Source organism: Monodon monoceros, unplaced genomic scaffold (assembly GCF_005190385.1).
Source record: "Monodon monoceros isolate NGI ecotype Baffin Bay Population unplaced genomic scaffold, NGI_Narwhal_1 Super_Scaffold_20, whole genome shotgun sequence".
In the NCBI taxonomy this organism is placed as follows: Eukaryota; Metazoa; Chordata; class Mammalia; order Artiodactyla; family Monodontidae; genus Monodon; species Monodon monoceros.
Window position 1 is genome coordinate 35,887,402 of NW_021703777.1, and position 14,561 is coordinate 35,901,962.

At 37.1% G+C, this 14,561-nt stretch overlaps 1 protein-coding gene and 1 pseudogene across 12 annotated transcripts in view; both read right to left on the minus strand.

The window, feature by feature from the left end:
- Positions 1–14,561, minus strand: part of PTPN13 (protein tyrosine phosphatase non-receptor type 13) — a 234,878-nt gene that overhangs the window by 16,822 nt on the left and 203,495 nt on the right. For 2 of the 12 annotated variants that reach the window (XM_029234951.1, XM_029234950.1), the window contains one exon: positions 13,802–14,281. The exons of the other annotated variants lie outside the window; for them this stretch is intronic. In XM_029234951.1, the coding sequence (XP_029090784.1) occupies positions 14,162–14,281 (120 nt within the window). In that variant the 3' untranslated portion in view covers positions 13,802–14,161. Of the gene's footprint in view, positions 1–13,801; positions 14,282–14,561 lie in introns of those variants that run through there. 12 annotated transcript variants of the gene reach the window in all.
- Positions 735–2,353, minus strand: LOC114902605 (annotated as a pseudogene).

The window sequence follows — 14,561 nt, forward strand, 5'->3', positions numbered from 1 at the left end:
CCTAATTTATCCCTCTCCCACCCCTTTTGCCCTTTGGTAACCATCAAGTTTTCTATATCTGTGAGTCTGTTTCTGTTTTGTAAATAAGTTCATTTGTATCATATATTTTTCTTTTTAATTTTTCATACTTTATTCCTTATACTGATAGGTTAAGAAAGTAAAATTTTCCTAAGTACTAATTCATAGATAATGTTTATAAGCGGGACACAAAACATTCAGTTTCACAAACAGTAATATCCAATGATCCCTTAAATGCAATTTTAATCCTTACTTTAAGCTAAGTGCAAGAATAATACAATAAGCTAAATACGAACAAAACCTGTATATGCTGAACTACAAAAGTGGTTTCCATGGCCACACATGGTCTTAGTTAAGTACACATTTCCACAATGAACAAGTACTAACAAATAAGTTAATAAACACTACCCCAAATGCTTATCCTGCTACTGAAAGCACTTATTTTTAGAAGCTTTGACCTGGGAAAATGAGTTCTCTTAAAAACTGACAAATAGTATAAGCCCTGAAGATTTTAAATCAAATAAGTCTTCCAACACAGAAGCATTCATAGGGAAGTTTTAGTTTCTCAAAAAATAAAAAATTAAAATGAAAAAAATCACTCTTGTTATCTAAAGAGTATTAAAACAAATTATCTTAAGACAAATAAACACTCCTAAAAAAGGTTGTATTTTCTATCATTTTCTCCTTAAAGGTTGTATTTTTTATCATTTTCTCCTTAAAAGTCTTTTAATAACTTAAGACTACTGTAATCTAAAAACTTTAGAATACATGAAGCACATGTCTTCACTATCAAAGGTACCATTTAGATTTCACATATTAAACAGCTACAGTACAGCCTACAATGGCACAAGTACACCTAATACATAAATATTAATTCGTCATTTAGATGGTCAAAAGTCAGAAGGAACTGAATGGTTTGCAAGGTACTTTGACTTACATGTGGTCATTAAAATCCAGTAATTAATTCAAAGTATGGTAGTATAATGGCAGGCAATTAAAGGCTCAAATATCACTCTAAAATTGGAGACACGAAAATAAAGACTGAAAACGTTGTGGTTCTCCATTTTTCATTCACATGGCTAGATATCAGAACCTTACTGTGGAAAATAGTTATTAAATATGGTTTCCCCAGAAAATCATGAAGCTTCAGAAAGTACAAAAAGTGTCAAGATCCATAGTTTGCTTCATCAAATGCTTTTCTAGCTCGTTTCAATTCTTCATTCATAGTAAGCAAGTCTTTAACCCTAGCAAACTTTCTTGGGTCCTTTCGAATCAAGAAGACGATATCTTCAACTTGTACCCGACCTTGTCTTCCAATTGACATTGCCTTGTGAGTCATTTCGGTGATGAACTCTATGATAAGGTCTTCAAGAATATCTACTGACTCAGTATAAGGATTATGGTCATCCCCAAACCCATACATCATACACTGTAATGCTTTAGAAAAAAAGTCTCTTTCTTTTACCCTGTCCACCTTCTGCACCTCCTCCAATTTCTTCATTTTCTTCCTCAAAGGTGGGGTTTTCTTCTTCATCTGCCACCCCAGCAGCCAGCCACCTCCAGGGCCTGTATCATATTTTAGATTCCACATATAAGGGCTATCATATTTGCCCTTTTATTTTTTAAAGCGAGGGGTGTCTCCCTAGGAAACTGAGATCAATCAGGTCGTACTTTAACTGAGTATGGTGTCACAGAGACCCAAGTCCTGCAGAAGCAGTTTGCTACAATCAGGAGATGCCAAGTTGCATTCTTACATGGTTAATCTTACATTTAAATCTTCATTAGGACAAATTATCTTAAATGAGAAATTCCTTCCATTTCAAGATCCTGCATTATCTGGCCTCTGTCTACCTCTACAATCCATCTGGTTTTACTCTCCTCTTCACTAACTAGGATTCAAACTGATGGGCCTTTCTTTTAGCTCTTCAAAATCGCTCTTTTTTCACTTTTTCCTTGTTTAATCTAAGTGTCTTTACCTTCTGAGGATGTTTCCTAACCACCCAGTCTAAAAGTGGGTCTCCTTGGTATTCTCTTTCGTAGCACTTTTTTAAACTTCATAGACCTCATCACAACTTGTAATTGCGTGTTTATTTGATCTTTTAGGTACAGACTCTGTAGAGTTAAAAAGTATCTATAATAAAGTGACTCTGATATCATTTTCAGTTTATCTGAGGGAAACACAGAACTTCTATGGTGGAAGAAATAAAGTAGATTGTTTTTATCCACTGACAACTGAAAAAAAACCTTCTTAGACCTTATCCGTTTTTTTAAAAAAATAAATTTGTTCTTTGCTGTGTTCGGTCTTCGTTGCTGCGTGCGGGCTTTCTTTAGTTGCAGCGAGTGGGGGCTGCTCTTCGTTGCAGTGCGCGGGCTTCTCATTGTGGTGGCTTCTCTTGTTGTGGAGCATGGGCTCTAGGTGCACGGGCTTCAGCAGTTGCGGCATGCGGGCTTACTTGCTCTGCGGCATGTGGGATCTTCCCAGACCAGGGCTTGAACGCAACAGGCTCCGGACGCGCAGGCTCAGTGGCCATGGCCCACGGGCGCAGCCGCTCCGCGGCATGTGGGATCTTCCCGGACCGGGGCACGAACCCACGTCCCCTGCATCGGCAGGCGGACTCTCAACCACTGCGCCATCAGGGAAGCCCATGGCAGGCGGATTCTTAACCACTGCGCCACCAGGGAAGCCCTCCTTATCCGTTTTTAGAAGCTGATAATTTTAGTCTGGGTTAAAACTTTTTTCCAAGTAGTCATTTGGATTTCTTATTCCCCATCATAATCCTGATCTAGGAATCACCATGTGTGCAATCATTTTGCAAAGTATACAGCCTTTTATAAAGGTGTTACTGGGCTTCCCTGGTGGCGCAGTGGTTAAGAATCTGCCTGCCAATGCGGGGGGCACAGGTTCGAGCCCTGGGCCTGGAAGATCCCACATGCCATGGAGCAACTAAGCCCGTGCGCCACAACTACTGAGCCTGCGCTCTAGAGCCTGTGAGCCACAACTACTGAAGCCCACGCACCTAGATCCCGTGCTCTGCAACAAGAGAAACCACCACAATGAGAAGCCCGCAGACCACAACAAAGAGAAAGCCCGCGCACAGCAACGAAGACTCAATGCAGCCAAAAATAAATAAATAAATTTATTAAAAGAGTAAAGTGCTATTATTAACATTAAAATAATGAGATAAAGCCCAATTGGAAATACACTATAGCAATACTTGTATTAACCAATTTTTCACTATTTTGGCAAAGTTTACCTATGTATGGTTTGGGGGTGGGTCGGTCAGTCTTCTTATTCTGGATTGTAGGCTCTTTGGAAGAGGAGGAGGCTGTAGTACTGCCTCAAGGAAAAGATTTAAGGTTTTTATCATGGCCAGCCTGTTTGAAGGTTAGTTTGTAATCCTACTGCTCAAAGAATCCAGATCCAGCAACTTGAAGAGTAGAGGAGGTATCTGCTGGATCTAGGACCAGCTACATAATTTGTAGTGCCCAGTGCCAGATGAAAACAAGGGCTCTTTCTTTGGCATGGCATGTAAGTCATTTCATGAACCCATCCCTATCTCTTAAGCCTTAGCTTTCAAGACACCATGTGATACCCTAATAGCAATGATTTAGTGCCCTGAATTTTCCATGTTGATCCAGACCTTTGTACCTTTGCTGAGAAGCTCCTCGGTATGGAATGCTCTTTCCCATTTTATCTCACCTATCAAAATCTTTAAAATGCTAATTCTCTAGGAGGCTTTAATAACCATACCCACATACTCCTGTATAGCCCCTATATTCCCTAATTCTTTATAATCCTCTCTGAACTCCACATAGACACTCCATAAAAAAGCAGGATATGTTTTTTTACTATAGCTTTTTGTAGAGTTGAAAGTAAAATTAAGTTATTCTGATATTAATTTCAATTTATTTGTGGGAAATCAGAGCTTCCATGGAGGAAGAAAATTTACTTATTTGCATGTGTACATCTCCCAAATTGACTGCTAGATTGCACAAACAAATTTAGGACGGACACCCTGACGTCCCTTCTTACCCTGTTATCCCCAAAATAAACAAGTTCAGCAACAGCTGAAGTGAAGAGTTTTGAAACTTTCGGTAGTAATTTACAATAATGTGTATGACTGGTATTCATTCACAAATAACACACAGACATTGGCCTGAAGTACTTCGCTAAGAGGTATAGTAGTACCCCTTTATCTGAGGGGTGATACGTTCCAAGACACCCAGTGAATGCCTGATACCACAGACAGTGCTGAACTCTGTTTTCTGTTCATGTCTTCCACTCACAAATTGAATGCCTCTTCCATCTTAACTAAGCATTTTTCATGCACTGTGGCCTTAACTTTTGCAGTTTGAGGTGCAACAGCAAAACCAGCACAAATTTCTTTTTCCTTCTTCACAATTTCGCAGATAGATTTGTTCTTACCATAGATTTTAGCAACTAACCTCGGCATACGATTTTTCTCTTTCCTTATGAAGTAGAGAACTTTCACCTTTTCACTTAAAGGAAGCACTTATGGCTTCTCTTTAGCAACATCCAGATTGCCAGCATCACTACTCTTGTACTGCAGGGCCATCATTGAATAAGAGTTACATGAACACAAACACTTGGATACTGCCATGACCGCTCCGATAACCAAGATGCCTACTAAGTGACTAATGGGCAAGATACATTGGACAAAGGGATGATTTATGTCCTGGGTGGGACGGAGTGAGGCGGAGCAAGACTTCATCTCACTGCTTAGAGTGGCACATCATTTAAAACTTATGAATTGTTTATTTCTGGAATTTCCACTTAACATTTTCCAACTGTGGTTGACCGTAAGTAACTGAAACCCCCGAAAGTGAAACTGTAGATGGGGGGCCGGGGGCTACTATAGTTAAGTATAGAGACAATTAATTGCAGCAGAGGGACAAATGCAACGACTTACACAAGTAGCTATCAGAGGGATAATCTTTCTTTTTAAAAAGGACATTCCTCTACTTTTTATAATACCAGTGGATAGCACCTTAACTTCTGGCACATGATAAAACTTTCAGGGTTGCAAAATACACTGTTAAGAACCAATTCAGTAAATAATCATTTGTTTAGGGTGATTCCCAACGTGGCACACTTACAAACTTCTGAATATTTAAAAAAACTCTATGGAACTCTTTAAAACTACTCAAATGTAGGTAATATTCGAGAAACGTTAAGATGAAACAAAACTTTTCTAGAATACTGGTTCAGTCTTTCTTTCAGCGATGAAGATTAGTCATATTTGTCTCTTGAATTTGCCTTCTTATGAATATAATTAACATTGTGACTTTAACACATTTAGATTTTGAAACATATGAAACTTTTTCATGTTTTTATTTCAGTACCTTGTGTCCTCTTTTCCTAAATTTGTTTTCTGCTTTCTTTGTTTTGCTTACCATTAGCCAAAATCTCTTCTAAAGCAGAAGTCTCACCTATTCAAGTGCTAATTTGTTTTTCAGGATCGACTGGCCCGAAATACTTGGTCTTAAACATCTTGAATTCTCAAGACACAAATTTGTGGGCTCTATCTATACTTCAGTGGCAGGACAACTTATGTATTATTTACATAATATTTCCTAATAACTGGTAGGAATATTCTCCCTCCAAGAACCTTAATTTTTATATTTGTTCTGGATAGATTTACATCCTAATTCTACTATGTAAACTTTAGAATCATTTCACAAAGCCACCCTGCCTCTTATTAAAACAAACAACGAAACAAAACAGAAACCTCAAAATATTTTATGGGACCATATTTAATTTAGGGGTGAATCTAGGGAGAACTTAAATTTTAGATTTTTTTCTATCAAAGAACAATGAATGTTTTTAATACTTTTGTGCTTCTCTGTAGAGTTTTAAAGTATTCATAATATAAATATGTGCATTCTTGGTTGAATTTATGCCTAGAGCTCTTGTTTTGTAACTATTGTGAATAAAATTTGATTATACATATATAATTAAATTTTCCATATCCACACAAAGACGTGCACATGAGTGTTCTTTTTTCTTCTTTTAAAAAATTTATTTATTTTATTTATTTATTTTTGGCTGCATTGGGTCTTTGTTGCTGCGCACGGACTTTCTCCAGTTGTGGCAAGCAGGGACTACTCTTTGTTGTGGTGCGCGGGCTTCTCGTTGCGGTGGCTTCTCTTTTTGCAGAGCACAGGCTCTAGGCATGTGGGCTTCAGTAGCTGTGGCATGCAGGCTCAGTAGTTGTGGTGCACAGGCTCAGTTGCTCCACGGCATGTGGGATCCTTCCAGACCAGGGATCGAACCTGTGTCCCCTGCATTGGCAGGCGGGTTTTCAACCACTGTGCCACCCAGGAAGCCCTTGATTATATTTTATAAGTGGCTAAGACAAAGACTGTGTTATGAACTGACCTGTGTCCCGCCAAAGTTCACAGGTTGAAGCCCTAACCCCCAATGGGACTGTATTTGGAAATAGGGTCTTTAAGGAGATAACTGAGGCTAAATGAGGTCATGAGGATGGGGCTCTAATCCAATAGGATTGGTGTCCTTATAAGAAGAGGAAGAGACACCAGGAGTGTGTGCACACAAAGGAAAGACCATGTGAGGACACAGCTAGAAGAGAGCTGCCTACAAGCCAAGGAGAGAGGTCTTGCCAGAAACCAAACCTTCTAACACCTTGATTGTAGAAGTCCAGCCTCCAGAACTGTGAAAAGATAAATTTTCTCTCTCTTTTTTTAAGCCACTCAGGTTGTGGTGTTTTGTTATGGCAGCCCAAGCAAACTAGAACAGACTACAAACTCAAATGCCTGCAGGAATCAGAAAAATAATATAAACCTTTGAAGTGCTCGGGTTGAGGGCATAATTCTGTCTTGTGAGACCTAGAATTTACATTATAAAGAAATAGGAATCTTTGCTGCATTACTGTTTATAATAAATTTAGTACTCATAATATATAGTCAACTTAATAAATTATGGTATATCTATGCAAGAGAAGAATAGGGAAGCATTAGAAAGTATGAGACAGAGAGGGCAGACAACAGAAGCAAGAACTACAGTCCTGCAGCCTGTGGAACAAAAACCACATTTGCAGAAAGACAGACAAGATGAAAAGGCAGAAGGCTATGTACCAGATGAAGGAACAAGATAAAACCCCAGAAAAACAACTAAATGAAGTGGAGATAGGCAACCTTCACAAAAGAATTCAGAATAATGATAGTGAAGATGATCCAGGACCTCGGAAAAAGAATGGAGGCAAAGATCAATAAGGTGCAAGAAATGTTTAACAAAGACCTAGAAGAATTAAAGAACAAACAAACAGACATGAACAATACGATAACTGAAATGAAAACTACACTAGAAGGAATCAATAGCAGAATAACTGAGGCAGAAAAACGGATAAGTGACCTGGAAGACAGAACGGTGGAATGCACTGCTGCAGAACAGAATAAAGAAAAAAGAATGAAAAGAAATGAAGACAGCCTAACGGACCTCTGGGACAACATTAAATGCAACAACATTCGTATTATAGGTGTCCCAGAAGGAGAAGAGAGAGAGAAAGGAGCTGAGAAAATAGATTATAGTCGAAACTTCCCTAACATGGGAAAGGAAATAGCCACTCAAGTCCAGGAAGCCCAGCGAGTCCCATACAGGATAAACCCAAGGAGAAACATGCCGAGACACATAGTAATCAGACTGGCAAAAATTAAAGACAATTCATTGAAAGCTGCAAGGGAAAAATGACAAATAACATACCAGGGAACTCCCATAAGGTTAACAGCTGATTTCTCAACAGAAACTCTACAAGCCAGAAGGGAGTGGCATGATATACTTAAAGTGATGAAAGGGAAGAACCTACAACCAAGATTACTCTACCTGGCAAGGATCTCATTCAGATTCGATGGAGAAATCAAAAGCTTTACAGATAAGCAAAAGCTAAGAGAATTCAGCACCACCAAACCAGCTCTACAACAAATGCTAAAGGAACTTCTTGAAGTGGGAAACACAAGAGAAGAAAAGGACCTACAAAAACAAACCCAAAACAATTAAGAAAATGGTTATAGGAACATACATATCAATAATTACCTTAAATGTGAATGGATTAAATGCTCCAACCAAAAGACACAGGCTTGCTGAATGGATAAAAAAATAAGACCCATGGGCTTCCCTCGTGGCGCAGTGGTTGAGAGTCTGCCTGCCGATGCAGGGGACACAGGTTCGTGCCCCGGTGCAGGAGGATCCCACATGCCACGGAGCGGCTAGGCCCATGAGTCACGGCCGCTGAGCCTGCGCGTCCGGAGCTCCGCAATGGGAGAGGCCACAACAGTGAGAGCCCTGCGTACCGCCAAAAAAAAAAAAAGACCCATAATATGCTGTTTACAAGAGACCCACTTCAGACCTAGGGACACATACAGACTGAAAGTGAGGGGATGGAAAAAGATATTCCATGCAAATGGAAATCAAAAGAAAGTTGGAGTAGCAATACTCATATCAGATAAAATAGACTTGAAAATAAAGAATGTTACAAGAGACAAGGAAGGACACTACATAATGATCAAGGGATCAATCCAAGAAGCAGACATAACAATTATAAATATATATGCACCCAACATAGGAGCGCCTCAATACATAAGGCAACTGCTAACAGCTATAAAAGAGGAAATCGACAGTAACACAATAATAGTAGGGGACTTTAACACCTCACTTACACCAATGGACAGATCATCCCAAATGAAAATAAATAAGGAAACAGAAGCTTTAAATGACATAATAGACCAGATAGATTTAATTGATATTATAGGACATTACATCCAAAAACAGCAGATTACACTTTCTTCTCAAGTGCGCATGGAACATTCTCCAGGATAGATCACATCTCAGGTCACAAATCAATCCTCAGTAAATTTAAGAAAATTGAAATCATATCAAGCATCTTTTCTGACCACAACGCTATGAGATTAGAAATGAATGTAAAAAACACAAACACATGGAGGCTAAACAATACATTACTAAATAACCAACAGATCACTGAAGAAATCAAAGAGGAAATCAAAAAATACCTAGAGACAATGGATGATGAAAACACGACGATCCAACACCTATGGGATGCAGCAAAAGCAGTTCTAAGAGGGAAGTTTACAGCTATACAAGCCTACCTCAAGAAACAAGAAAACTCTCAAATAAACAATCTAACCCTACACCTAAAGGAACTGTAGAAAGAAGAACAAACAAAACCCAAAGTTAGCAGAAGGAAAGAAACCATAAAGATCAGAGCAGAAGTAAATGAAATAGAAACAAAGAAAACAACAGCAAAGATCAATAAAACTAAAAGCTGGTTCTCTGACAAGATAAACAAAATTGATAAACCATCAGCCAGACTCATCAAGAAAAAGAGGGACAGGACTCAAGTCAATAAAATTAGAAATGAAAAAGGAGAAGTTACAACAGACACTGCAGAAACACAAAGCATCCTAAGAAACTACTACAAGCAACTCTATGCCAACAAAATGGACAACCTGGAAGAAATGGACAAGTTCTTAGAAAGGTATAATCTTCCAAGACTGAAACCAGAAAGAAATAGGAAATATGAACAGACAAATCACAAGTAATGAAATTGAAACTGTGATTAAAAATCTTCCAACAAATGGAAGTCCAGGACCAGATGGCTTCACAGGTGAATTCTATCAAACATTTAGAGAAGAGCTAACACCCATCCTTCTCAAACTCTTCCAAGAAACTGCAGAGGAAGGAACACTCCCAAACGCATTCTATGAGGCCACCATCACCCTGATACCAAAACCAGACAAAGATACTAAAAAAAAAGAAAATTACAGACCAATATCACTGATGAATATAGATCCAAAAATCTTCAACAAAATACTAGCAAACAGAATCCAACAACACATTAAAAGGATCATACCCCATGATCAAGTGGGATTTATCCCAGGGATGCAAGGATTCTTCAATATATGCTAATCAATCAATGTGATACACCATATTAACAAATTTAAGATAAAAACCATATGATCATCTCAATAGATGCAGAAAAAGCTTTTGACAAAATTGAAGACCCATTTATGATAAAAACTCTCCAGAAAGTGGGCACAGAAGGAACCTACCTCAACATAATAAAGGCCATAGATGACAAACCCACAGCAAACATCATTCTCAATGGTGAAAAACTGAAAGCATTTCCTCTAAGATCAGGAACAAGACAAGGATGGCCACTCTCACCACTATTATTCAACATAGTTTTGGAAGTCCTAGCCACGGCAATCAGAGAAGAAAAAGAAATAAAAGGAATACAAATTGGAAAAGAAGAAGTAAAACTGTCACTGTTTGCAGAGGACATGATAGTATACCTAAGAGAATCCTAAAGATGCCACCATAAAACTACTAGAGCTAATCAATGAATTTGGTAAAGTTGCAGGATACAAAATTAATGTACAGAAATCTCTTGCATTCCTATACACTAATGAGGAAAAATCTGAAAGAGAAATTAAGGAAACACTCCCATGTACCATTGCAACAAAAAGAATAAATACCTAGGAATAAACCTACCTAGGGAGACAAAAGACCTGTATGCAGAAAACTATAAGACACTGATGAAAGAAATTAAAGACGATACCAACAGACGGAGAGATATACCATGTTCTTGGATTGGAAGACTCAATATTGTGAAAATAACTATACTACCCAAAGCAATCTACAGATTCAATGCAATCCCTATCAAATTACCAATGGCATTTTTTACGGAACTAGAACAAAAAATCTTAAAATTTGTATGGAAACACAAAAGACCCTGAATAGCCAAAGCAGTCTTGAGGGAAAAAAACGGAGCTGGAGGAATCAGACTCCCTGACTTCAGATGATACTACAAAGCTACAGTAATCAAGACAATATGGTACTGACACAAAAACAGAAACATAGATCAATGGAACAAGATAGAAAGCCCAGAGATAAACCCATGCACCTATGATCAACTAATCTATAACAAAGGAGGCAAGGATATACAATGGAGAAAAGACAGTCTCTTCAATAAGTGATGCTGGGAAAACTGGACAGCTACATGTAAAAGAATAAAATTAGAACACTCCCTAACACCATACACAAAAATAAACTCAAAATGGATTCGAGACCTAAATGTAAGACCGGACACTATAAAACTCTTAGAGGAAAACATAGGAAGAACCCTCTTTGACATATATCACTGCAAGATCTTGTTTGATCCACCTCCTAGGATAATGGAAATAAAAACAAAAATAAACAAATGGGACCTAATGAAACTTCAAAGCTTTTGTACAGCAAAGGAAACCATAAACAAGACGAAAAGACAACCCTCAGAATGGGAGAAAATATTTGCAAATGAATCAATGGACAAAGGATAAATCTCCAAAATATATAAACAGCTCATGCAGCTCAATATTGAAGAAACAAACAACCCAATCCACAAATGGGCAGAAGACCTAAATAGACATTTCTCCAAAGAAGACATACTGATGGCCAAGAAGCACGTGAAAAGCTGCTCAACATCACTAATTATTAGAGCAATGCAAATCAAAACTACAGTGAGGTATCACCTCACACCAGTTAGAATAGGCATCATCAGAAAATCTACAAACAACAAATACTGGAGAGGGTGTGGAGAAAAGGGAACCCTCTTGCACTCTTGGTGGGAATGTAAATTGATACAGCCACTATGGAGAACAGTATGGAGGTTCCTTAAAAAACTAAAAATAGAATTACCATATGATCCAGCAATCCCACTACTGGGCATATACCCAGAGAAAACCATACTTCAAAAAGATACATGCACCCCAATGTTCATTGCAGCACTATTTACAATAGCCAGGTCATGGAAGCAACCTACATGCCTATTGACAAACAAATGGATAAAGAAGTTGTGGTACATATATACAATGGAATATTACTCAGCCATAAAAAGGAATGAAATTGAGTCATTTGTTGAGACGTGGATGGATCTAGAGACTGTCATACAGAGTGAAGTAAGTCAGAAAGAGAAAAACAAGTATTGTATATTAATGCATGTATGTGGAACCTAGAAAAATGGTACAGATGAACAGGTTTGCAGGGCAAAAGTTCAAACACAGATGTAGAGAACAAATGTATGGACACCAAGTGGGGAAAGCCACGGGGGGGTGGGGATGGCGGTGTGCTGAATTGGGCAACTGGGATTGACATGTATACACTGATGTGTATAAAATTGATGACTAATAAGAAGCTGCTGTATAAAAAAATAAAATTCAAAAATTAGAAAAAACAAACGAATAGTAAACTCTGTTATTTGTATGGAAATATGTTAATATAAATGTTTCAGACACTACATGAAATTTCTAAAAATCTTATAGGTTCTGGTATAATGTTATACGTCATAATTCTAGTTTACTTTAAAATATATATCTCAGAAGTAACTAAATTTGCTTGTCAATTGCATTACTATGAACTTTCATCAAATCTTTACCCGTGGTCATTTTTAAGTCTTTTGTCATTTACAGACAGTTCTGGGTGTACTCTGATGCTTTTGCAAAAATGTTCCTATAAAAGGGTTTCATCTTCAAGGAATTCATGGAAAAGACTGTGACAAGTACAGGTTTCTGGTAACTGACTATACTGCTGAACTGAATGAATAAGCATTTTCAGAACTCTAATGGAAAACTGATGAATTCATAAAAGTGCTAACAAAAGATCAAGATGAAAAAAAAATTAATTACATGGGACTGAGTGAACTGATGAGGTTGATTATAAGTTTTGTGACTTTGTTTGAATAAAAAAAGTGTGATGTAAATTTATGTAAAAAGAACTTAATGTAAAACAATGCCACTCTTCTCACATATTTTCTCATTTTGGAAAATATATTTTCTGTTAAAAACGTGATTTATGCTGACATGTAATAGGTTGATTATTGTTATTATAAATGAATTAATAAATATTTTTAAGTTTCAAAAAGAAAAAGAAAATATGAGACAGATTTTTACATATTAGTGGAAAGAGTGTAATGATCAATTTTAACTGAGAACCAAATTTGGAATCACGTGACAAAAAGTATATTTACATGTTTTCATATGTATAATAGAAGGGTAAAACCCAATATTTTAACAATAGCTATCTCAGATGAAGATGAGGAATGGGTAAAAAAAGGAGCTTGCATTTTTTTTTTTTTTTTTTTTTTTGCGGTATGCGGGCCTCTCATTGTTGTGGCCTCTCCCGTTGCGGAGCACAGGCTCCGGACGCACAGGCTCAGTGGCCATGGCTCACGGGCTCAGCTGCTCTGTGGCATGTGGGATCTTCCCGGACCGGGGCACGAACCCGTGTCCCCTGCATCGGCAGGCGGACTCTCAACCACTGTGCCAGCAGGGAAGCCCCAGGAGCTTGCATTTTTAAATGATTCTGTTTAAAATATTTTTTTTACAATGAGGATGTAGTGTCTTCATTATCAAAATAAAAAAAGCAACTTGAATGTAGTTGTCTGCTATAAACTTTTGTTATAATAGCTCAGTGTAAAAGAGAATCTATATTATGTTTTTTTTTTTAAAGAAAAGGCATTGGATTTTGAAATAGATATTAAAGATTTTTATTTACTGTCTTAGTTAAGAGACTTCAGAACATACATTTTAAGGGGTATTTTAAATAGTATTAATAAAAATGATTAGTATGATTTAAAATGTTCAGAAAATCTTTTTCAAAGAACTTATTGTTATAATTATTAATATTTAGATAGTACAAAAGAACAATAACTTAAGTAAAAACACTACAGCATGATACACTGTGAGCTATTTAATATTTGTGTAATCATTTTTTTAGATTAGGAAATACATACTAAAACAGATATAAGCTTCCTTGTATTTACATACATTAATTATATGTAAGTATTTAATGAAAATAATCACGTGTATATGAGATTGTGTGTGGGTACATGCGTGGTAAGAATCCAGACCAGCTTAGTTTTGACAATTTTGAAGATGTTCAATAGGAAGAATCAGAAGCCTTGTGAGGGAAATTATCCTAGAACAATGGGCAAGATCAGATTCATATAAATAGGGTGATGCCTAGTTTGAGCAGGCTTACATATTATTTATCTACTATTTCATGCTTTTTTCTTAGTCAGCTCAATGTCCCAGAAGATCTGAAGTCTTAGTCTTAAATAAGTCTATGATTACATTTTTGAAAATTAATTGTTTCTTTCTCTTCCTTCTTCTTCTTTTTTTTTTTGGCTTGGGGAAACTTGAATAGTAATTCTTTCCCTGGCATAGGATGACTCTTAAATGCAAAAAATAAAATTAATCTCAGATGATTCCAACTTTGGGGTTTTATTTTTTTTAAGATTTTAACAAACATATATACTATATATTAAGCACTAATTCCTGTACAGCTTATTTTTACTAGTTTGCATCCAACTAGTTTAATGTATTATGAATGTCAGCTGTCTAAATCTTTTAAAACATGTCTCAACTGAAACTGCAGAGCAATCAGAGCAAAAGCCATGGAATAAATGAAAGAATGAGATGTTTCCATGATAATTAAGACCAAGGATCCATGA